The 25,633-nt window shown below is 28.9% G+C and overlaps 4 protein-coding genes across 6 annotated transcripts; 3 read left to right on the forward strand and 1 right to left on the reverse strand.

Moving 5' to 3' along the window:
- Positions 1-281: 281 nt before the first annotated feature.
- LOC149889561 (inhibitor of nuclear factor kappa-B kinase subunit alpha-like) lies at positions 282-12,268 on the forward strand. Its single transcript, XM_090084893.1, has 11 exons — positions 282-417; positions 632-841; positions 1,032-1,277; positions 1,407-1,672; positions 1,961-2,740; positions 2,885-3,028; positions 3,708-3,804; positions 3,900-3,953; positions 4,071-4,189; positions 11,563-11,587; positions 11,670-12,268. The coding sequence occupies exons 1-11, from the start codon at positions 319-321 to the stop codon at positions 12,201-12,203; spliced, it is 2,574 nt and encodes an 857-aa protein (XP_089941019.1). The 5' UTR covers positions 282-318; the 3' UTR covers positions 12,204-12,268.
- On the reverse strand, positions 6,335-8,667 carry LOC149889562 (uncharacterized). The gene is made up of 2 exons (XM_090084894.1): positions 8,436-8,667; positions 6,335-8,290 (listed from the first exon to the last, which is right to left on the reverse strand). Exons 1-2 carry the CDS (start codon positions 8,652-8,654, stop codon positions 6,386-6,388), a joined length of 2,124 nt encoding a protein of 707 aa, XP_089941020.1. The 5' UTR covers positions 8,655-8,667; the 3' UTR covers positions 6,335-6,385.
- Positions 12,269-13,144: 876 nt separating the features above from the next.
- On the forward strand, positions 13,145-13,534 carry LOC149889563 (uncharacterized). Its single transcript, XM_090085145.1, has one exon. The coding sequence runs from the start codon at positions 13,145-13,147 to the stop codon at positions 13,532-13,534; it is 390 nt and encodes a 129-aa protein (XP_089941271.1).
- Positions 13,535-18,171: 4,637 nt separating this feature from the next.
- Positions 18,172-25,139, forward strand: LOC149889564 (speedy protein 1-A-like). 3 transcript variants are annotated; one of them, XM_090085084.1, is made up of 7 exons: positions 18,176-18,300; positions 18,690-19,044; positions 19,559-19,617; positions 22,656-22,741; positions 23,728-23,899; positions 24,018-24,252; positions 24,567-25,139. In XM_090085084.1, the coding sequence occupies exons 2-7, from the start codon at positions 18,759-18,761 to the stop codon at positions 24,632-24,634; spliced, it is 906 nt and encodes a 301-aa protein (XP_089941210.1). In that variant the 5' UTR covers positions 18,176-18,300; positions 18,690-18,758; the 3' UTR covers positions 24,635-25,139. The 3 variants fall into 3 exon arrangements, with proteins under 3 accessions (XP_089941212.1, XP_089941210.1, XP_089941213.1); XM_090085086.1 differs by lacking the exon at positions 18,690-19,044 and having other exon boundaries at positions 18,172-18,300; XM_090085087.1 differs by lacking the exons at positions 18,176-18,300; positions 18,690-19,044 and adding an exon at positions 19,266-19,389.
- Positions 25,140-25,633: the final 494 nt, after the last annotated feature.

Here is a 25,633-nt window from a genome sequence, read left to right on the forward strand (position 1 = left end):
TAAACAATTCATCTAACTTGTCTTTTAACTTTTATTTCTGATACGTAGTGTTTATATACCACTACGGTTTTTTTTGTGCAGATAAATATTGAAAAATGAAAAAAGTAGACAAAAAAATCAATAAAAAAAAAAAAATAATCCAACAAAATCAAGTAAATTGTTGTATGCTAAAGTGATATATATATATATATATATATATATATATATATATATATATATATATATATATATATATATATATATATATATATATATATATATATATATATTCACACTTCATATGTAATATAGCTCATGCATATATAAAACTAAGTATTGATGGATCAACCTGAGAGAGGTAAAATTTATGGAGAATGGAAGTTTGAAAAGCAAATTGGTAGTGGTGCTTTTGGAATTGTAACACGGTGGAAACGTGTGGTAGGTTCTTTTTTACCTAATACACTGTTTTAGATTTCAAATTTCATTATTAGTAACAAAAACAATATGAAAAACTCACTTTGGTGTTGTGGTTTTTTATTATTTATTTATTTATTTATTATTATTATTATTATTATTATTATTATTATTATTATTATTATTATTATCATTATGATTTCTTACTTAGATTGAATTACTGTAAAACATTTTTTAGAAAACTGATGAACAGCTTGTTGTTAAACAATGTAGTAGCGAGCTTTCAACATCGAATCGCAAGCGGTGGAAAGATGAAATAAATTTGTTAAAGAAGCATAGACACAAAAATTTAGTTGAAGGGCGTGATGTACCTAAAGAGATAGCTAAAGTACTTAATTCTCCTGAAATTTTGTTGGGCATGGAGTCATGTGAATGTGACCTAAGAGAGGTGAGAAATAAGAGCTTATTCCATCTCCTGTTTTTAAAGTACATTTTGAGAAATGTTAAGATATTTATTTTTGAAATTATGACTAGTTTTAGTAATGGCAGTTGTTATGTTATTTGGGCATTTCTTTTAACCTGAAATTTGAAAATTGAACTTGAAATAATTCATATTTATCATTCATTAAAATACTTAGGTTCTTGGCTATATTGCAAACTGCTGTGGTTTGATAGAAAGTATGGTGCTGAAAATACTTGATGATGTAGCTTGTGGGTTGAACTTCTTGCATGAAAGTAATATTATTCATAGAGACTTAAAGCCAGAGAATATCTTAAAAAGTTGTAATGGCAATCAAATACTTTACAAGATAGCTGACCTTGGGCTTGCAAAAGATTTAGATAGGAGTATGTGCAAGACAGTTGTTGGTACAAAGGAATACATGGTATGAATTTTTAACAACAAATACATTTAACTGTGTTTTTATTGTTTTGTTTTTTTTTAAAAAAAAAAGAGAAAAAAAAAGAGAATTAACTATTTTCTTCACCATGTTAAAAGATTTCGATTATTACAGGCTCCTGAGCTTATTGAATCTCAAAAAGGTTACACAAAAGCTGCTGATTACTGGAGCTTTGGAACTGTGATCTTTGAGTGTATTTCAGGAATAAGACCCTTCCAATTGATTTATAAGACCACTTTCTTAAAACACCAGCAAATTTCACGTAATAAAACTGACAATGATATATGGGGATCTGATACACTAGATGGTGTAAAATTTTATTCTGAATTATCATTACCAAACTGGTTGTGCAAAGCTTTAACAAAGCCATTAAAGGAATGGTAAGTAATGTTATTATTTTTAATTTGGGTAATATTGATTTTAAAATGGCATTTCTATTATGTTTCTAACTTATGTTGTATATTTAATGCAAAAACAGAGATTTGTAAGAGTGAGTAAAATATCACAAAAAATGTTGTTGTTTTTTTAACTAAAATTTGCAACTTTCTTCTGAATCGATAATAAAGTAGAAAAATGTTGTTTGAAATTTAAGTGTTGGGGTTTTTTTTTTTTTTTTTTTTTTTACTCATTTATTTACTTTTTTTTTACTTTTTTTTTCTTTACTTAAGGCTTCAACTTGTGCTGCAACATGATGCGGAAAAAAGAGAAACTGCCAAGTGCTTCAGTATGATTTCTGATATTTTAAACATTAGTGAAATTCATTTGTTTGATATAATGACATGTCAAGAAAGTGCATATGTTTTAAAGCCAGGTGATACTGTAAAGAACTTAAAAGAATTTATTCAACAAGAGTTTAATATTGAAATTAATGATCAATACCTTGTCAAAGCTGGATCAGACATTTTAATTGACCAAGATCTCTTAGAAAAAAGTGCAGAAATTGTTTATATATTTCGGGTAAATCTGAATGCAAAATATAAATTAAACAAAGATATGCCTGATAGGGTTAAAGAACTTCTGGGAAATTGTGAAGAAAAACAGAAGCATGATGAGCTTTTGTTAAAATGGTCTCACTGTCTTTACTATTGTGATAAGCAATCCAATAATTATGATAGACTTCTAAAAGGGCAAAATGCTCTGCTAAAGATATTAAAAGACAGAATGGATACCATAGATGAATTAAAAGATAAGGTGAATAATTTGATCATCCAAATAAAAGCAAAAGTAGATTTCTTCAATAAAAGTCTTGATAATGACATCCAGTTCTATGAGGCAACTGCAACAACTCTGAAAGAAGAATGGTTGAAAGCACAGGTGGATATTAATACATTTAAGGATGATACTTTGAATGTTAACTCACTTATGAATGATGTCTCCATTTTAAAGAATGAGCTTATGAAATTCCTATCAGCCAGCAACAACCAATTCCCTAATGAATTTGAGATAACGTAATTTATTTTGCTTTCTCTATTCATCTTTTCTTTACATCTTAAACAGTCTATTAAATTAAATTAAATTAAAGGGTTTTTGATTCCAGTTATAACAGCTACTTATTTATTGTAATTGCAACTATAACTTTTTCATTCAACCAGAAAAAAAAAGGCAGAGACAGAGATTCAAAATTTAAAGAAATCAAAAAACTCTGAAAATATGCATGACTCAAGTGAAATGTTTCGCATAATTTGGAAGTTACACCTAAATGAAGGTCCTTTTAAAGACTTTTACATCCAACTGAGGTTGTTATTTTTTCTAAGAAAGGTTTTTTTAGGGTATCTTTAAACATTGTTTTTTTTTTTTTTTACATTTTTGATTACCTTCTACAAAGTTTTGAGATTTTACTACAGTCAAACAATAGTTTTACTTTAGAAATCAAATTATTATGATTTGCTTAAGAATAGCTTTATTTAGCTGTACTGTCTCATAATATTTTAGCAAATTAAGTTAAGTTAAAAAAAATTATTCTTGATTGTTTAAAAACCATTTAAAGCCAAAAGCTCAATACTTTAAATTATTGATTGCTAAGGGTATTGTGTTTTAAAAATGATTTAAAAATATAATCCAACAAATCTTCCTCAGGCTTGACTAATTGGATTTTTTTGATCAAGATTTTCTATAAAGTGTATGGGCCTGCATTACAGAAATAACTTTGAAAAGATTAATGTTTTAGAAGCTGGATTTAGGCTTTGTACGAGGCCTTACTCAGGCTATTAAGCATAAGTTGTTTATAATTGCTGACAAGGGTTTTTTTTAAACCAATAAAAAAAAAATAATAAGTTTATTTAGCATACAAATATTATTTTGATTCAAATAATTATAGCATAAAATAGGAAAAAGAGGACTTGAATTTACTGTTAAGAATATTTTTTTTTACAATTTTTGCCTCACAACTATTTTGTGTTTTTGACACTGTTTTAGAAAAATCATGGCAATAAAAGAAAAAATTAAAAAAACCATTTTGGACTTAAATGCAAAGATACAAGACTTCAATAATTTTGAAATGAGCATAGAAGAGGTGATACTATTTTCTTTATATGTATAGTAATAGAAAAGTATCATTTAACAATAAAATAGACATTTTTAATCATTATAAAGTTGTATTTTATTTAGACACAACGCTGTCGACAAGCTGAAATAATGAAACTTAAAAATAAAGGATCTTGTGTGAGTTAATTTTGATTGTTTGCTCAAAAACAACTTTTTTTTAAAATGGGTTGTACTAATTTTTAAAAATTTTTAAATTTTACAATACATAAAATTTCCATTATAATAAATTTTTAGGTCTCTTTGAACGATGAATTGGGGAATGCAGTGATGAATGAATTAATGAAAGAATTGAGCAAAGTTGATGAATTTTCTTGTAGTGATATCATAAGTGAGATTGATGAAAAGTTCTTCAGGTAGGTTAATAAGATTTGTATTGGATTTCATGTGTATTGAAGTTACTTTTTCCATTTAAAGAATAAATATAAATATACATACACTCATATATATATATATATATATATATATATATATATATATATATATATATATATATATATATATATATATATATATATATATATATATATATATATATATATATATGTATATATATGTATATGTATATATATATACATATATATATATATATATATATATATATATATATATATATATATATATATATATATATATATATATATATATATATATATATGTTTATATACATTGTGGCATGAAAAAGTTTCTGGCTAGTGATAATTCATACTCTAGTTTATTTTTAAAAAAAAGATTAACTATTTATAATCATTTTGAGATGTTAGTAGAAAATATAGGAAACAAAGTAATATAGCAAAATAATATTATTTATATTTTTACATACATACATACATACATACATACATACATACATACATACATACATACATACATACATACATACATACATTGAAAAATTATATATGATTATAATAATATATCATTCTAATATATTCATTCTAATCTATCATTCATACTAATGTGTTATATATTGCTGAAACCTCCGCATCAAAATTAACTCCATTCAGATCACAGGTATCAATGCATCTAAGTCTTTATAAGAGGTGACTTTGATTTCTTAAAAATATTTAGGTGATTACCAATCGTGTTTAGAGGTAAATCCATCAAATCTCTTTTTTCAATTTATTGCAACTCCACAATAGAAAATAAAAAGAATAATAGTTTTATGTGACAATGAAACCTCTAAAAACTGCACAATTTGGAGAAATATCAAAAGACAGATATATTTCCCTTACTCATTATAAAGTTTTTTTTAACAAAAAACCATATTTAAATTCTCAGATTTTTAAACAATTTGTTAATAAAAAAGCCAAGGTTTTTTTTTTGATTCTTGGTAGTGGGATTTTTTTCTCAATATATAGGCTTCCTTTTATTTTTCTTTAAGTTTCATGTTTATAGTGCTTATCTAAACTTTTCAGCTCTTGATTAGCTGCATTCTAAAATATGTAGGGGACAAATGTTCTCTTAAAGAGATTGGCTGTAACTTGTCAAAAGTTTGGTTACTTTTTGAGCACAAGCTGCACAAACTGGAATGAGACTTTTCATAATTGTCATTTAGTGAGAAATTGAGCGGTTTATTATTTAAGGTATAGGGCTTTTAAATTATTTCTAAGTCTTATTATCAAGGTTATTATCCGAGAAATAGGCTCCACAACTTCATCCTCAACTCCACAAAGTGGAGTTGATAGAAACTGAGATTGTACAGGCAGTTATGAGTGGCTTTGCACTGTGAGCAGAAATGCTACCCACCTGAAAGATAAACAATAAATCTATCTAGTGTCTTTGGATCCAGGGGATGTGTCCATTCTCCAAATGTCGCTGATGTAGTTGAGTAGAATTATTAATTTTGACACCATTAAAAAAATGAGAACCCTTCACAGATTAGCTAACAGAAGCCTAAACCAACAGACTTTTGGTAGAAGCAGAGTAACTGATTAATCTGCCAACCTAAAAGAGGAAAGCAATCCATTCTCTGTTAAGTTACAAGTATGAATAATATTATGATATAAAAAATAACTCATTTTAAACTAGCAACTAAGTACAAGTACATTTGCTGGTCAACATTTTGTTGAATTCTTCATAAAAATACCACTGCTTACCCTAAGGACATCTCTGGTTCATAATCATGCATCTTCTATACAAGACTATGTTTTATTCTATTGAACTGTTTTCAATATTGGTCATTAAATTAACTGTAGGTTAGGGGTGTTCAAAAAAAAAAAATTTCGAAAACGCGAATACACAAGCTAAATTTGGGGCTAATGTAAAAAAAATACGATTACAAAAAAAAAAGTCAAAAATATTGAGATTTACCTTGCGCTCAAGCGTCAAAACCCCCCTAAAAATGCCCCAAATAGTACCCTCGTAGCAAGGCTTTGAGCACAAGGTAAATCTTAATATATTAAGTTTATATTCACATCGTTTGGTTTTCATTTTATTTGTATTAAGCTTTTTAGAAAAACATTTTTTTAAAGGCTGATTGAATAATACAAACTTAAATTACATGCAACTTGTATCTTTAAAAAATATTTTTTTTATGTAAATACTAAAGTTCAAGCTATCTTCTGAATTTTGGAGCGTAAGCTAAGTAATCCCTTTGCGATTCTTTTCTTGCTTATAACTTTGTTATTTTGTTTCTTGGTTAATAAAGATTCACTGCCTGATGCCTTAAAAATTGAGCGAACTTTGTCCACAGCAATAAGCCTGTTTTGTTTTTCTTCCTCGTCTCTGTAGCGGTGAACAAATTGTTGCATCATTCCAATTGCCCTTTCAGCGTGGTCGTTTACACAAACAATACTTTTTGCAAAATTTAAAAATAATCTATATGTTGATTGCGTGTGCCAATACTGAGGTGGCAAGGTCAGCCAATCATCAATTCGTTGATCTTTTATTCCGATCATATCAAACATTAACCAGGAGAACTCATCAACCAAAGAAGCTAAGCTAGGAATTTGCTGATGAATGTTAAGTTCAATTTTCAACAATTTTTCTATATCTTTTTTTTGCTTATTTTCAGTTTTAAAGTAACATGACTTAGGTTTTGGAAATGATAATATTGCAGCAGCAATTTTTTTCTTTTCTTCGAGTGCAACACCATCATCCAGCAAGGCTAAAGGAATCAGATTTGAGTCAAGATACCATGTATGTTTAAATAAAGAATTCAACACAGCATCAACAGCAAATGGCTCTGCACATACTGCTTTATACTGATGCATTTGATGAATAGCAGTTACATCCATAAAAGGAGCTTTGATTGTATCATTTGATTGCAGGTACCACTTTGCATAAAAACAAGCTATAAATTCAGTTATTACCTTAATATGTTCTCTATTTTTTTGAATAAAATCAATTTGAGTTGAAAGAATTTGCATTTTTAAATAATATATAGATTTCCCAAGAAATCTTGCATGATGAACCGCTCCAGTTTTTCGAATTTTAGTGATAGAAGGAGAAAGATAGCTGACCACTAGCTCTGCAAGTTCTTTTCTATCTTCCCTCACAATATTATTTCTCAATAAGTAAGATCTACAATACTCAAGAGATTCTGTAGCAGCTTTTTCAACAACGGTTCCTTTAATTTCTTCCCAACCAAATTTTACTAACATAGATGGGTTGTACTCAAAATTAGGCTGCTCAAACAAGTTTTTGAAATGTTTAAACAAAGGGTTATTGGGGGCCGTAGTTTTTTCATTTGTTATAGCCTCACAAAAGTGTGTGATTCTCAACTCAGAAACATGATGTCTGCAAACTAAAAGAATTAGATACTTATTTAACTCAGTAGATATTCTTATTAAAGATCCTTTATGTATTCCTGTATTGCTTGATGTGGTATCAAAACAAAGTAATCCAATCTTTGATTCGAGATTGTACTCTTTTAGGACTTTCATTACACCATTGTACTGATCTTCTCCAGATGAAGAGGGTAATGGCATAACTCCGAGAAGATGGGAGTCATTACCAATAGTTGCCAGAACAGCAAGTCTATCATGCTTTAATTTTTTTCCATTATTAATTTCAAAAAGTGTCTTTCCGTCAAAATGTATAATGCATGGGTAGGGAGAAGCTCGGATGCTAAGTTCGACATCTTCTTTAGCAATAACTGCCATTTCATGAGCTGTTTGTTTCATCTTTCTAGATGCTGTTGACCTACTGCAATTTACATTTGTAAGATCAACCCCAGAACTATCAAGGATTGCAGCAGTAACTTTTGTCAAAACGTTAGGAGAAATATCAGTAATTGTGGCTATTAGAGCAACATTACCAGAAATAATATCTTTTGGGATCTCAGCTTTTATAAGACTACTTGACTCTATAGAACGCCGATATCCTGGTTCAAAATCGGAATCAAAGGATGAATCTTCGCTGGTGTCCGTACCAAATTTTAACTCTGAACTTATTTCTACTGATTTAGCAGCATTTTTTATAGATGGATTTCTCTTTCTTGTATTCTCCGAAATCTAAACAGCATACATTATAAAATAAAAATTAATGTACCCAAAATAAAAACCAATGAAAAATTGGAGAAGAGTGAGCAATGATAGGAGAGTTTTTAAATTCAGAAAAAAGGTTTATAATATGGATTTATATTATAATATATAATACCTTCTCGCTATATTTTTTGTCTTCAGGCCCTAGAAATAACTTTCTGTTGTGTTCTTGATCGTATAAAAAATCTAGGTCCTCTTTCCTATCTTGGTCTGATCTATTCTTGTCCTTCTTTATCCAGTTTTGTAAGTCAGCTATTCCTGCCCAAAAGATTTTTCCCAGATCCTTTCTAAAGTCTTGTTGCTTTTTTAATTCTAAAGGCGACCTCCTGTGCATGTTTTATTTCAAATTCAAATATTTTTTGTTCAACTATTCAGCTTTTGTATCAAGTTATTATCTGATTGAAGAGGGAATCCAGCTTTAAGCCAGGGACCCTTGATTTTGCTTAGAATACACCTACAATGCAGTTTAACACATCTCTCGTATTTTCTGTCTTTTTTTACCGAGCATGCAATTATCATTGACTTTTTTGATGTTTTAGAAAGCGTCGACTTATTAAAAGCTATGTGTTGTAAAATATCTAATCCAGTTGGCAGTTGATCAACTAAAGTTAATAACAAAAATATTCAGGTTGAGTTTGCTCTTGTACAATGTGAAATCTTATAGTCATAAGATTTCACATTATAAACTATAATCTTATATCCTAAACTAGATATTTAAAATTAAAAAAAGCTCAAAACAAATTTGTTACTTGGTATTGCTGGTTTCACTATCTCAATAATAAAATGTTTGTTTTTTTTTCATTTTTATATTTCGCTTTTCATTGCCACTTTTTAATAGTTTCTTACTTTTATTTGTACTTGAAACTTTCATTTTTTGTGACTCTCCTTTGTTTTCTATTAAATTTTCCATTATGATTTTTAAAACTATTTTAAAAGAAATGACATTCACTAACTTCAAAATATGAGATGAAACTAAAATGTTTACTGCAGAATTTCGCAATATACATTAACGTTAATTTACAATTGTCAGTTTTTTCTTTTTACAAGTTTTAGACAGGTAATAAAATTGTTTATTAAGTGAGAACAAAAGAAAAATGCAAACAAAGTACACAAATCAAATAACAAAAGAAACATTAATAATTAAAAAACCAAACGATGTGAATATAAACAAATAAAATAAGTACGAATTATTGCGCATTCTTTTTTGTTAAATGCTCATATTTTCGTTTTTTTGCATAAAATCGTTTTAAATTTAAAGAACTTTTAAGAAAAATCACTGATACACATCAGTTTTAAAAAAAAGTATAGATTATTATGAGCACATTAAAAAAAAAAAAAAATTAAAAATATTAAGATTTACCTTGTGCTCAAAGCCTTGCTACGAGGGTACTATTTGGGGCATTTTTAGGGGGGTTTTGACGCTTGAGCACAAGGTAAATCTCAATATTTTTGACTTTTTTTTTTGTAATCGTATTTTTTTTACATTTGCCCCAAATTTAACTTGTTGTGTATTCGCGTTTTCGAAATTTTTTTTTTTTGAACACCCCTACTGTAGGTATCTTGCTATAAAAATGTTTTTTAGTGTTTAAGTATATTCTGTTTATATATTTAAAAAACCTCTTCATTTTTAATACTTGTTCATTAAGATTCTGAAATGACCAAATAAGATGTTTATTTTAAGGACGTAAAAAGTAATAACTCTTTCAGAGAGTTATAAGTTTAACATATTTTTTTTGGTTCAGTATCAAGACCTCAGAGCTGGAAAAAATTTTAATTTAAAAGTTTGAGTTTTTGTCGAAAATCATTCACAAAGAATGATTTTCGACAAAAACTCAAACTTTTAAATTAAAATTGCGTCTTTTTTACGCTGTGCATTGTGTAAAAAATAAAGCACAATCCAACCAAAATATGTGCTTTCTGTTTTAAAACATTCAGTGAAAAGTCAACAAAGCTTCGTAAAACTCTTATCTGGGTAAGCTGCAAAATTTAGAAATCACCCTTAGGTTATTTGTAGGAATTTGTAAAAGAATGTTTATGGTTTGGAAAATGAAATAAGAAATCTTGATAACACAAACTTCTCATGTGCAACAAGAAAACTTTCTCTTTTACATACAAAATTTAAGTCTGTAATCACTCAAATAATTTATCTATATTAGTATTATTATTTTATACTAGTATTAATAAAGATGCATGTTTTAATTGCCAGAAGAATAATCATAAAAAATAGACTCTTTATTTAGATTAACCGCAGATGTATCAGAAATATTTAAAGATATTAATATTGTTCTAAACCAAATCAAGAACAAAATTTTAGGCTGTGTTGAAAATTTTACGGAATTTCAGCTAAAGGTATTATTCACTTACGTGATTATGTTCAAGATGAGAAAAATTTAGTCGAAAAAATTGCAGTATATTGCTTGGATCTAACAAATAAAGAATGGTAACTTCAAATATTTAAAATGGAATAGGAATAACATCAATAGAGTTGAAAAACTCGGAGCTTATTACGAAGCTTATTACAGAGCTTGTTGGTTTTTAAACCTATCCCATCATTAAAAAAAAAAAAGTCTTTTTTGTCTATATCCAGAAAAGGGTTGTTATCTCAAATCAGCAAGGAAAAAAATCATTTTTGAAAAATAGGAAACTGTAAAAACTGAACTGAATATTTTTCTTCTAAAGAAAGCAAAATTTTTGAAGGTGTAGAAATAGCAAATCGTTCTCTTTTTACTCAATGAACAAAATTAAGACCCTCTTTCAATAATTGTAATAGTTGACTGTGGATTCTGGTAAAGGCTTCTTGATTCTCACGTGCATGTTTTAGACATTTGCTTATGAAAAAGCGCGTAAACTATTTATTAAAAGAAATAGCAATACTCAATCTTATTCCGCTTTTAAAAAAAAAATCTACTATAAAAGGGTCCATAGGGGCTAAGCGCGGCTTTGGCTTTGGCTTAAAGCTATACTTTGCATGTTACTTTTCGCGATATTTATGTTTTTCTTTAAGAAAGCTCTCACTTCAGCAGTCGTGACATTTACACGATTCATTACTTTTTTTAAGTAATTACTGTTACGGTCTGAACTATCAAAATTGAATATTGTTAAAAAAAAAATCGCGAAAATACGCTTATGAAAGTGCAGATCTGTGTAAAACCATTACATTTATAAATTCGCGGCAATTTGATGTAAAATAGTCACGGTACATTTATTATTTCACAGCTTAACTTTATTTACTTCATTTTCAGGCTTGAAAGTTTGTTCATGGAAGAGGTTGGTTATACGATATTTTGTTGGTGTTTTTTAGCTAAAGGTTTGTTATGTAAACCTATAGGTTTTTTGTTTATAACTTTAGAATGGTGGACCTCGTACGAATGACCATATGAAACCATTGTTTACTGGTAGAAGACCTGTTTCACAGACATGTAGCTTAGAGCTTCAAAAAAGTAGGCCACCTTTAAGTTTCGAATCTGAATACTTGTATGGCGACTTTTCTATACCTCGTCGTTATTCTGCCCCTTCAAATATAAGCAGTATTAAAGAGATACGTGGAAACATGCCTTCCATTATTGAAACAACCACGGAAACATCAGAAAAACAAACTGAAAACAGAAAATGCTGTAATGAGTATTTCTACAAATCTAATCAACATGATAATGACACTTACGAAAAAAACTTCTTTCCAAGAAGTTATCAGGATTTCAAGGGTGAAAGCTCTCTTTTCACGGAGATTTCATCGCAGCATTATACAAATAATTTCGATTTCTCGCAGAATTCTTATCAGCCTAATATCGACTACCCCAGCGTAGACTTTTCTCAAACTTCGTATGAGCTCGAAAGTCAAAGAGAACCCATACTGAGCACTGTAGTTATGAGCCGCGAGTTGTAAATTTTCCCGACTCGTTCTTATAGCGTGTTTATAGACCGCGAACTGTACCTTTACGCGATTTGTACCTATAATGTATTAAAGTCTGCTATGACACATCGTATATATATATATATATATATATATATATATATATATATATATATATATATTTTGCATCAAGTATTCGTAAAATTTTGTGTTCTTAACCGTTTTTATTTTGAATATTAAGATAGTGAGTTGTATTGTTTTAAAGAATATAGTCGAAAATACTTCCTATTTGTCTCTCTCTAATCTTAACTTAAAAATTAATTGTCTCTTTCTAATATAAACCTAAAAACTACTTCTCCCTTATAAATAAACAGTATTGCACAGCTTACAAAAATAATTAATATTGCTTCAATGTTGAAATATGACGACGAAGCAGGATTTGTATAGCTACTTTATTTCCTACCATCTATGAAAGGTTCACACTACAACAAGATTGCCAATCAACCTAAAAAAAAAAAGAGAAATCTCACGGTAAATGCCCACTGATTAAAACTCATGTTTTTTTAACAGATTTTGAATAATAGCTTCCGATTTTTTTTTTTTATATAAAATGTCTAACTTCAAACAATACTTAACACTATTTTAACAAACAAAAGCAATATTTATCAAAATTTTACATAGATTTTTGTATTTAGATATCTAACGTGTTTATTTTTATTGTATGCTGATCTAAACCCAATTCGTATCAGCTCATTTGTTTTTAGTTTGCTCTTGCATTTTTGTTTATTTATTGCTGTGAAATCTTCATATTAGATGATAGTGCAGTTTACAAAGATATTTCATAGATACTGTGTGTTTAATATTATTATTTGTTTTTTTAAGAGCGAAACTTCTAATTTACGTATTTTTTTTTTTTTTTTTTTTTTTTTTTTTTTCTTTTGTATTATTATTTTTATTGTTATTTAAGTAATAAAATGGGTAAAGTTCCACTACTGGAACGTAAAAAAATTATCGTGCTTCATGAAGAAGGTTATTCTCAACGACAAATTGTCCAAAAAACAAAATATTCAAGGACAGCCATTAGAGAAATTGTAAAAAAATTTAAAAACACGGGATCTCTTGAGGATAAAATTCGAAATGGAAGACCTCCAAAGCTTACAAAACATGACATAAAGTATTTAAAAAATGTGTCTCTGCGAAATCAGAAAAAAACCTCTAGTGTACTAGCCCAAGACATTCAGGCTGCGACTGGGACAAATGTTTCCTCATCTTGCATTCGACGACATTTTGCTAAAAGCTGGGTTAAAAGGGTGTGTTGCAGTTCGAAAGCCTTTACTACGTCGCACAGTGGAGTATTTGTATGACAAAATCGCTCAAAGGTAAAAAATCAAGTTCGCATAAAAGTCTTACTAACTTTATCGTTTTCAAGCTAGATAATTGCTTCATTAGATTATGTAACAGAAAATTCTTCTCGATTTTTCCTTTTTGTCGTATTTTTGTTCAGAACGTGGCGTTGTTATTTGAAATTTCGTGGGAAAAAAAAATTCAAAAATTTGTGACATTTGCTATTGCATTATTATAATATTATTGCATTATAATATTATTGAGAAAATAAACGGCTATTTATGGCAGAGGAAGGTATGACCTATATTTTAAAATAAAGTTACATTAAATTTCTGTCGTTATTGTGTATAATATAAAGCGTTTTTATGATGGACCATTTGAGTTTTAATTTTCATATAAAATTATAAAATAATAATGTTTTTGTTAACAAGTATGGTCTTGTCGAGTAATAGTTTTTTTACGAGAAATAGGCTGTAAACAATCAGATACTTTTTGTAAAATTATCCGCCAACGTCCGCCACTTTTTATTTTAATGCTTCAAAAATAGTGTGTAAACCGTTTCGTAATATACACAATCTCGTAAAAAGTTTTAATAATAATAAAAATAAATTCTTATTGTCTAATTTTTAAATATTTTTGTACAAACTTAACCAAACTAGGTAAATCTTAAATTGTTTCTAATATATTAAACTATAAAATCTCAAACAAAAAAATATACTTTATTTGTCGTTCATTAAGGACACACCGCTATGTATTACTTATTTTATTATTTATCATGTAGATTCGACAGAAGTCAAAAAGTTGTTTGCTAGAATAGAGTTATATGAAATAATGAAAGACTGTAAAGGTAAAAAATTTGATGAAAAGTTTTCGTTGTTAGAAGAACACCTTATAACAGTTATGAAATATCTAATAGATCAAAAAAGTACCATAACAAGAATTTTAAAATTCTTTAAGAGCGATTTCAAGAAAAGATGGATAGCTGCAAGTTATAAACAAGAAAGTTTTATAAAAAACAATAAACAATGGCTCAAATCAAACATCGAGCTATCTTATTGGTCAATAAACATTCGACAGAAACCTGGACGACTATCAAAATCATTTATAGAACTAAGTGATTGCAGCAAGCGTCGAAAAACTATGGATTTGCGCAAACAGGTCTCTGTTGATGAGTTGACGTATGCAGCCAGAATGAGCCAGCACACTTCAGGAAATACTGATGTTTCAAAATTTTATTTAAAGAAATTACTGCCACGCCAACCAGAGCAAAGAAATACCGAAAAGCGTTTAACTCTGCTTTTTTTTTAAAAAATTAACTGTCAATAAGCTAACACCTCAAGAGGCACTGGCACTGTTTGTAGAAGGCAATTTTACCAGAAAACCGTGGGAACTTATTCAAAGTAGAAACAAAAATTTCTACCCCTGCTACTCAATAATACTACAAGCCAAAAAAGAATGTTACCCTAATAAGGAATCGATACAAGTAATTGAAACAACAGCTGAAATTCAACTACAAGCATTACTTGACCACACTACATTACGCTTATATAAATATGTCTAAGAGGTAGTAGAAAAGTGTTCAATTGAAGAACAGAAAAATATGGTTTTAATATCAAAATGGGGCTGTGATGGATCGCAACAAGCAAAATTTAAGCAAAAATTTCAAAACAACACCGACACTGATGCAAATATTTTTCAAAGTTCTTTAGTACCTCTGAGAATGATTGTTAAAGTTGATGGCCAACAGGAAAAAAATATATGGCAAAACCCAGTCACCTCATCTCCAAGGTTCTGCAGGCCCATTCGAATACGTTTCATTAGTGAGTCTAAAAACATAACAATGGACGAGATAGAGCACGAAAAAAACCAAATAAGGAATCTCAGGGAAACAAGATTGCCCAAAGAAATTGGAAAAATAAAGCATACCTTGCTTTTTACAATGGTAGATGGTAAAGTGTGCAACTTTGCAACTGATACTACATCAACTATGAGGTGCTACATTTGCGGACAAACATCGAAAGATTTTAATAAATTGATTTAAAAAGAGCCAATCAATACGGAAACCATCTCATTTGGACTCTCAATTCTTCATGCAAGAATCCGCTTTTTTGAATCGCTTCTTCATTTAGCTTATAAAATACCTTTACAAAAGTGGCAAGCTCGATCAGACGAGGAAAAAAGAATTGTCAAAGAAGCAAAGAAGAAAATACAAACATCTATTAAAGAAGAATTAGGGCTTCAAGTAGATATACCTAAAGCAGGGTTTGGAAACACGAATGACGGCAATGCGTCAAGAAGATTTTTTTCAAACCCGGAATTATCTTCACAAATAACTGTTGTTAACTTGGATTTGATAAAAGGTTTATACGTTATTCTTGAAGTCATTTCAAGAATAAAGTGTAAACCTTTTTCGACGCTTTTGCTCATGAAACTGCTAAACTGTATATTAATCTGTATGGTTGGTATCCCATGTCTCCAACCATGCATAAAGGTTTGATGCATGGTGCCGAAGTAATAACTCATGCAATCCTCCCTATCGGCCAGTTATCTGAGGAGGCAGCTGAAGCCCGAAACAAACACTTTCAGCAGTACAGACAAAATTTTGTCGAAAGTTTTCTCGTATCGACTGCAATACAGACGCATTAAATAGGCTGCTATTGAGTTTAGACCCATACATAAGTAGTTCTAGATCAAAACGGCACAAAAAAACGTTGCCTTATTCCAAAGAAGAAGTCAATATGATGATCTCAGCATGAAGCTTTGATAAGCGAATATGTCTTTTTATTAATAATAAATTACTCTTTAAAAAATTTTACTTTTTAAATAAATATTTGGTTTTAATAAAATTCTGTGTTTTAAACTAATAAAGTGAAAAAAATCCATAAAATATTTTTGAACGGTTTTGTCATACAAATACTCCACTGTGCGTCGTGGCAATAAAGAAAAAAGACTTAAATATGCAAAACAGCATAATAATTGGACGCAAGGAATGTTAAACCGTGTACTATACACAGATGAATCAAAATTTGAATTGTTCGATAGCAGAAGACAACAGTATGTAAGAAGAAGGGTTGGAGAGGCTTATCGCCCTGATTGTCTACATCCAACAATCAAGCATGGGGGAGGTTCTGTTTTAGTTTGGGGTTGTATTTCATTATCTGGAGTAGGTGATTTAATCAGAATTGATGGCAAACTGACAGGAGAACAGTAAAAAGAAATTTTAAGACATCATGCAATACCATCTGGAATGAAACTAATTGGTAATAATTTCATTCTACAGCAAGACAGTGATCCCAAACATTGTTCCTGAGTGGCAAAAAAATATTTACAGGACATGTGTAAGGAGGGAGTTCTCGAAGTAATAAACTGGCCTCCTCAAAGTCCAGATTTGAACATTATTGAACATGTTTGGGATTATTTGGATAAAAAAAAAGACTGAATATAGCCCCAAAAATGTTGAAGAATGTTTTCGAATGTTAAAAAGAGAGTGGGACAGTATTCCAGAAAACTTCATTACAAATTTATATGAATCAATTCCCAGGAGATTCGCTTCTGTGATCAACGCAGAAGGCGGACATACGAAGTATTAATTGTTCTTTCTTTTTGTATCATGTTTTATCAAATTATTTCTAGATATTTTTGTTTATAGTATGTGTCTATAAATCTGATTTTTTTTTACTTCATAAGACCAACCATAAAGCCTCATCTGCTCAATATTAATATTGAGCTGATGAGGCTTTGTAGTTGCTTCTGGAGTAGCATAACTAGCTTTCAAAGAAAAAGGTTCATTATTCAGGTTCAATCTCCGGATTTTAATCCAAATTGGATAATTTTGATTCTATAATTCGAGATTAAAAAATAAGCAGCCTAAATGATCTCAAGTTCTTTATTTCAAGCCCCTCTTCGAAAGACAATCGAACATGATCCCGAATAAAGTTAGCACAAAACTAGTCAGTTTCACAGCGACTGCAGACATTTTGAGAAAGGAAAGGAAATGCAACAAATTTTGATTATTTTTCGCGTGAATATTTTTGATTTTTATTACGTTTAACTGATAAACGATTATATCTTACAAAACTTCGGCTAAAGCCTTTTGCCTTTTTATCCTGGATCTTTCTGGCATAACAAAACATCAACATTGAAACAGGTTTGGGAATGTTAAAAGAGCTTTGAGAATATTGGTTATGTAATCCGACAAGAACAAACAAACATCATTTTTGCAATAAATTTAAGTTCAAAAATGGGACGTTTTTATAGTACTTCGCACTTATTGCAAGTTGCGCTCAATCTAGACTGTATCACGTTTGCGCTAACGCATTACTTGTACCGAACAGACTCTTTTTATAAATTAAAAAAAAAAACATTTAGAAATCGATTGTGCTTTTTAGCGTAAATAAATCAGTTAAAATGTTAGAGCATCATCAATATGAATCTACTGTGCATACTGTAAATGCATAAACTACATCTCTTGTCTTCCATAAGTTTGTAGCAGTCTTAATTATTCACAAAGAAAACATCTTTTTACTTTTCTTGCAAATTAACTAATCAGGTCCATCTGTAGCATATATCTAAAATCCTAACCTAAAATCAGTGTAAGAAAGTGCAAAAATGTATTTCTGTTTAAAAGTTGGTTGCTCAACAGTTGTTCGATTATGCGTCAAATTTTCGGGATTGGTTTTTGTCTACTTGCGCGCGAAACTAGTATAAATTGTTCTTTCGAGTTTAAGAAATTACTTTAACTCACTTAGATAAATCGTTTGTTAAACTCTTGAATTAATTTCAGAAGGTAAGAAGTTTGTAATCAACCAATGTCCCATAATTTTAAATATGGAAGTAAATGCTTTCTGATAGAATTTTTAATATAGTTTTTTGCATTTTTTTTTTTAAATTCCATTAGAAATCAAGATGAAAAATATTTACTTAGTAATAACCCATTCGTCTATACAGTTTTTTTTTTTTTTTTTTTAGAAAGTTCAAATAGAGTTTTTTTATGCATAGATGTTAAATCTGTGTGTATATATATATATATATATATATATATATATATATATATATATATATATATATATATATATATATATATATATATATATATATATATATATATATATCAATGTAAATGTATATATGTACTTATATTTATAGAATTTGTGTGGTTTTAATTTGGTATTATAGATTAGCATATGGAGAATAGTTATCTGATTCCATTGGAAAACATTAAAAGGACTTTTTATTGTTTAGTATATGGGTTCAAATATTTCTTTATTTAAAATGAAAAACTCAAGTGAAGTTTCATTAGAAAACAAAAGTATAACAACTGTTCAAAAGTATAATACAAAGTCTAGAAAGTATGACTCTAGAGAAAGTCTTGTTTATACACCTGAAAGTTTCCCTATGTTAGCTAAGCGCTCTCGAAAATCATTGAGTTTCCCAGATCCAGAAATTAGTCCTCATTTAAACAACAAAAAGTTTAATTATTGTATAACTTCAGACAAAGGTTCTCTTTTAGCAGCATTTTTTAGAGTCTTTGGTAAGTTAGTTTAGCATTTTTTTGTTTAACTTTTTGCTATTTTCAAAGATTTATTATAATAGCTTTTAACCTTGCTTACATTTATTTTAACTTTAAGTTAATATTTTTTGTGTGAAACTTATTTGAAAAATAAGTTTTTTATCTGCAGTTTATTTTTAATTTAAGTATACATTTAGTTTTATTCTAGAAGAAATTGGTATGAAAGTTGAAAAAGTCTGTTTTTTGAAAAATCCTCTTTTTTATACCTTTTCTTTCTAGAATAAAAAAAAAATTCCTTCTGGGTTAAAAAATTTGCAAGAATAAGCATAAAAATCAAACTAGATACCTGAAGATTTTCACTTAAAAGTAAAAGTGGTGTAGCAATCTTTTCTTTGATTTAGAAAAAACATCTACATAAAAGTGGCTTGAAGTTGCTTGAGTATTTACAAATATGGTTAAATAGTAACTGTATTTGTAAATATTCATTTTGAAACACAATGAAAATTAAATTTATCATATTATACTGTTATTTTAGATGATGATATTGTACAAGATTTTCTGTGGATGGACAAATGTTATATACTTTCTGATAAAGTAATTATGAAGTTTTTTTTTTAACATTGTAGTTGCATTTATTGATATTTTTTGAACTTCCTTAGTCTTAAAAACCTTACAATTGATTACTCAAAATTTTTAAAATAGCTAGAGCATCTAGGAATTTACAAGTTTTAGGGTTGCATTTAGTGATGGAGAGCTTTTTTAAAATCACACCTAATGAGTTTTAAGGATTTAAAAAATTTCCATTTAATAGTCTATTAACTTTCAGGTGTTAAACCATATACCTGCTACCAAATTCACTTGATACAACTTACTTTTAGAAGTTCATCCACTATGTGTTTGCTACTAGAAATCACTTTAACATTTAGGGTGCACTATTCCTCAAACTTACTAAAACTTTACAGTCTGCAACATTTTAGTATTGCAGATTTCCCAGCAGCCTTTACATGTTTATCATTTCAGATAAACCAATTTAGATTACAGCCAACTTGTGATAATTTTTCTTGAGGTTAATTTTGTCTTTAAACAATTTATCCTGAATTTTACAGCTTTAATATGGAATGTGTCAGTTTTTGGTCAAAGTACACATCTATTTTTTAGGAGCATCACACTTTTGCCAATACACTTGCATTCATCAAACATGAAGGAGTGTATTTGTAATAACTTTTTACAACACCTTAACAATGCTCTCATCACAAGGTTATCCCGTTCATGTTCATTTATGGATCTTTTAAAATAATTATTTTAAAATAATTTTACCACCCAGCAACCAGTAGATTATGCTGTTAAGTTTCTGCATATGGAAAAGATCCTTCTTTGTTATTATTACTTTAGCAGATGGAATATTGCAACTTTGTTTCAACACAGATATTTGGTAAGTGGATTGATACAACTTTTGTTTCCAGCAACTGCACTGGATCTTTACAAAAATGCTTTGGCAATATAGCAAGAGTTCTTTATTTGACAATCTTTGATCTTTTTTATCAATTGCAAGAAAGTTATTAAGATCTATTCTTGTTGAACTTGCAATTGTAGTGTTTTGCAATTTTGCATTTTTGTATGCATTTTGTCTTTGTTCAGCTAAATAATACTCTTTAGTTTCATTCTTCAAATTAGGCTTATTCTCCTATTTCTAACTTATGATCCATCTTTTTCTATTATGAACTATGCTTAATGCAATACCATCATCCCCTTCCCTCCCCCAAGTTTGCTTGGTTCAATTGTCACTTTGCTTGGTTCAATTGTCACTAAGAAGCGCTGTTCATACAAACATCAAACAAAAAGCAGGAAACATAAATCAGTTAAAATGTTAGAGCATTATCAATATGAATCTACTGTGCATACTATAAATGCATAAACTATATCTCTTGTCTTCCATTAGTTTGTAGCAGTCTTAATTATTCACAAAGAGAATTGACTACTGGTATCATAAATTTTTTGTGCATGACAATGTAGAGTTTTTAATATCTGTTTTTGGTAATGTTCAGTTTTTTAGTTTAAAATTCTCTTTATACAGTAACGTGAAAATTAATTGCATCAAACTTTTTTTTTCTTTTTATTTGTTGTTTATTCAATGTTTTCTATTATTTAACTGTGATTAGAAGGATAAATAAATTTAAAAAAAGTAAATAAACAAAGATGGACACTACACCAAGAAAAAGATTTAAAATATTAGCTTTACTTCAATATTCTGATAAATTTCACTGGGAGATTTATCAGAATATTGAAGTAAAGCTAATGTTATGTTTATTACCGATATCTGATACTGGAGAGTATCAAAAATCAAAAAAAGACAAGTAACCAACTAATGAATGGTTTAGCTATGTATGACATCCATTTCTGCTCGAGTACTATGCAGAGGGGGTTGATAGCTGTTAGAAGGTTTGCCGAAAAACCTTCTAAAAACCATTATTTACAGATGTCATGAAGAAAATGCATCTCTTGTAGGCAAAGGAATACAAAAAGTGGACTAAAGAACAGTGGAGAAGGGTAAGACAAAATGTATTTGTTAAATTTAAAGCTGTTTTATTATATTTATATAATCATACTATTTTTAAAAATTGTGGCTATTAAATTGAAGAGGCTTGATAATAATTCCCTTTTTTTTTATTGCAGGTTTTTTTTTCCGGATGAATCACATTTTAAGTGCAAGGCCAGCGGTCACAGTTTGTTCGTCGTTCTGATGGTTAGCCTATACAACCTGGACGCATTAAACAATATGCCAAGCATCCAGAAAAGAAGATGTTTTGGGGTTATTTCTCTGCTTTTGAACCAGGAACACTCTACCTAGTTACTGGGATGATGAACTCTGACATTTACATTGCGATTCTGCAAACATATTTAAGTCCAGAGATTTTAAAAGTGTTTCCAAATGGAAACAGAATATTACAGCAGGATTTAGCCACAGTCAATACATCCAAAAAAAGTCAAATTCATGGTAAAAAATAATATTAAAACACTTAAATGGCCTGGCAACTCCTCAGATCTTAATCCAATTGAGAATCTCTGGGCAATTGTTAAAAAAAGACTGCGAAAATATGATTGCACAAATAAAACTAAACACAGAAATCCAAAACATTTGTAATAATTTGGTAGATTCCATGCCAAATTGTGTGCAGAAAGTCATAGTAGCACTAGGAGGACACACAAAGTATTAGCGCATGAGTTTTTATTTTATTAGAGTTAGAAAACTTAATATTTCCTGGATTTTTATTATTTTTTATTATATATTTGATCATCCCAGCTATACCAACAAATAACTAAATTCTAGTTTAAATGAAGTAGTTGCTGTTTTAATTATACTTTGTTATCTTCTTTAACGAAATCCTTACTTTACTCAACAAAATTTTAATTCTTTGATTACCAGTTTGGTCAGTTCTTTAGTAATTTTAAAAATAACTGGTTTTATTCTGCATTATTTAGTTCTGTAAAATCAGTCCTTTAACTAACCATTTCCATTCTACATATTTTAATCTATTTTTAAATAAGCTTTGATTTATTTGATAGTTTCATTTTTTTAAGTATTTTTAAATTGAATTTTAAAAAATGAAAAATCTTTATACTTTTTCTTTTAGTATTTACTGGCCATGGTGTATACATACTTTCGAAGAGCGAAGTTGAACAAAAGGGAATATACAAGAATGAATTTCTTTGTGGCATTGTATGTACATCATAGAGTACTAGCTTAAAAATTTATATTGATCATTTTTAAGTTTACTACTTTTACTTTCCTTAAGCTGTTAATACAAGTTTATTTTATACTTATCTCTAAGTAAATGTGCATTAAGTAAAAAAATATTAAATGTAATAAAAATATATATTTTTTAAAAGTATTGGATCAATGCTATTTGTGGCATGAAATAAAGTAAACAAGAAAATGAAAATTTTATTTTCTATTTTTTATTGACATGCTTTGGCCACTTTTTTTAAAGCAAAATAAAGATTACAAGGAATGTCAATCTTGCATAACCAGTTTATTTCATTAAAAATGTTACAAGATAACCACAATAAGAACACTTAGAGAAACATTGATCTGACTAGATCAGTGATTATTGATTTTTCACTGATCTAGTCAGATCAATGTTTCTCTAAGTGTTCTTTTCGCTATTATCAAGTTAAGCCACTGATCTAGTCAGATCAATGTTTCTGTAAGTGTTCTTTTCACCATTATCAAGCTAAGCCACAGATTATTTATTATCAAACATTCGTGTCATCAAATATAATTTTGGTTCATCTGCTAGAATTTAATTATGTTTAGGTGTGCTGGAGTTTGGTTTTTTTTGGTTTGCTTTCTTTAGTTGTATTAAAAAAACTTCGAATGAATAATTTTCATCAACAAAGACTGCTAGCATTGCCCTTTTGTAAAAATAGATATGCAGCGATTTCAAAAAGAAATTAAGCATGAACTTTGGAGTTAATTCACAGTTTTGCATTAAAAATAGAAAACAATTCATAAATTAGATTTTTTAAAGCTATATGGATTTTGGTTGGTTTGATTTTTCATGGATTTTTTTCAACTTCAACAACCTTCTCAACTGAAAATACAACTGAAACTTTTTTTAAAATTTTCAGTTTTTTCTGCCGAGGAAATACCCTGATCCTAAATTTACCATATAAATACTTGTTTGCAAAAACTTTAATCCTCAGATACCTCGCTCATGATGTTGAAGAGGACAATGAAGATTTAAAGCTAGAAATTTATCCATGGGCTCTGGGTTCTCATTGGAAGAAAAATCATACACAGTTCATTTCTCAAAGAGACGCATTACTAAAAAGAATGAAATTTCGGGCTGTTGTCAGTAAACTGACTTGTGATGAGGTATGACTCACATTTTTGGTATGTATATTTTTTGTTACTAAGATTCTGTTCTTTGATAAGCTTATGGTTTAAAGAAAATTTTTCTACTAACTTAAGATGAGTTAAATTTTTGTATTAGGTGATTTTACTTTGCCCATCTCATCCCATTTGGAGACGAGAGCGTAAGTCTCATCATGGTGGCGCTGTACGTATCTACCCTAATGAAAACATTGAAGACTTCAGTCCCGTGGGTCCTAATGGCATTCAACCTTACTGTGTATTATGTGCATCGTGGGTACCTTCTTCACCAACTCTTACATCTGGATATTTATCTTCGTCGTGTAACCTTGAATTCTCTCCTGTTCCAACATCAAGTACATCAGTCTACTTTTTGTGAATATTTTATAATTTATTAGTATTCTATGAGTATTAAATTTATTAGTATTTTATGAGTATTAAATTTATTAGTATTCTATGAGTATTAAATTTATTAGTATTCTATGAGTATTAAATTTATTAGTATTCTATGAGTATTAAATTAATTAGTATTCTATGAGTATTAAATTTATTAGTATTCTGTGAGTATTAAATTGTTTTTAAAGTGTAAGCAGTTATCACTTCGAGTTGTGTATTAGTGTTTTTATAATTGCCTGTCTTCTCTTTCAGGTAGTTCTTTCTTCTCTTTCAGGTAGTTCTCACCGAAAAATGGTATTCGGTAAAACTAATAGCAGCTCAGATATCAATAATAGGAAGTAGTTTTTGCAAAAAAAGAAAGAAATGACAGCTTGTCTAACATAATATTTAATTTATTTATCACCTAGAAAGAAATTTCAGAGATTTTGTCAGTTATTATATGTTATTGTATGGTTGTCTAAGCATTTGGCTTCAACGCGATTTTTATGTGTTACCTTGTGCTGTTAAAACTTTGTTCAATTTCATTTTTCCCCGAGAGATTTTTAATAGAAAATTTATATAACAAAGAAATGCGGGATACATGCTCATCTGAATAAACGTCACTTAAGAGGTTTAAATTGTGTCTAAAATATCCAATTGCAAAAAACTTTTTTCGTTTTGTTTTCATATTTTCTAGAGCTTTTATCAATAAATTCTAATTTCAATTTGAATTTTTGATTTGGTTTAAGTCTTCTTAGGTGGTCCTTAAAAAAGTCGATCAGTTTTTTTTTTTTTTGTAACGTTTGAACGTTGAAACAAAAGTAATTTATATTTAATTTTGAAAGACGAACACAAATGTTACAGCCCATACTTTAGTAACTCTTAAGTTTTAGTATATTTTATTGTTGACCAATTGAGCTGTTAATGTTTTAAGAAAAAAAGTAAAGAAAAAAATATTGGCGTGGCAACTATAAAAGAGTTCGGATGTTGTTATCTTGTAAAAATTTGATGAAAAAGTTTTTACAAGTATATAACAAGATTACAACATCCGCAGTCTTTAAATCTTAATAGAAATAATTTCGTTTCATTTTAATAGAAATAATTTCGTTTCATTTTAGAGATTTGAGTGTAAAGACCATAAAATGGAAAAAAATGCGCGAATTTTGTATCATTAATTTTTAAGGCAGATAGAAGGCAGCAAGCTTTTCTCTAATACAAAAAAATAAAGCTTACAAATGGAGATAAAGATATATGTAAGCACATACATGTAGGGTAAAGTAGGGTAATTTCGGCGTATTAAGCTATTTTGTTGTTTATAGACAATGGTTGCTTTAATAACGTTAAAAAATCATGCATATCGAT

Source organism: Hydra viridissima, unplaced genomic scaffold (genome assembly GCF_058129835.1).
Source record: "Hydra viridissima isolate aposymbiotic clone 2 unplaced genomic scaffold, HvirCarnegie_v1 scaffold_4, whole genome shotgun sequence".
Taxonomy (NCBI): Eukaryota; Metazoa; Cnidaria; class Hydrozoa; order Anthoathecata; family Hydridae; genus Hydra; species Hydra viridissima.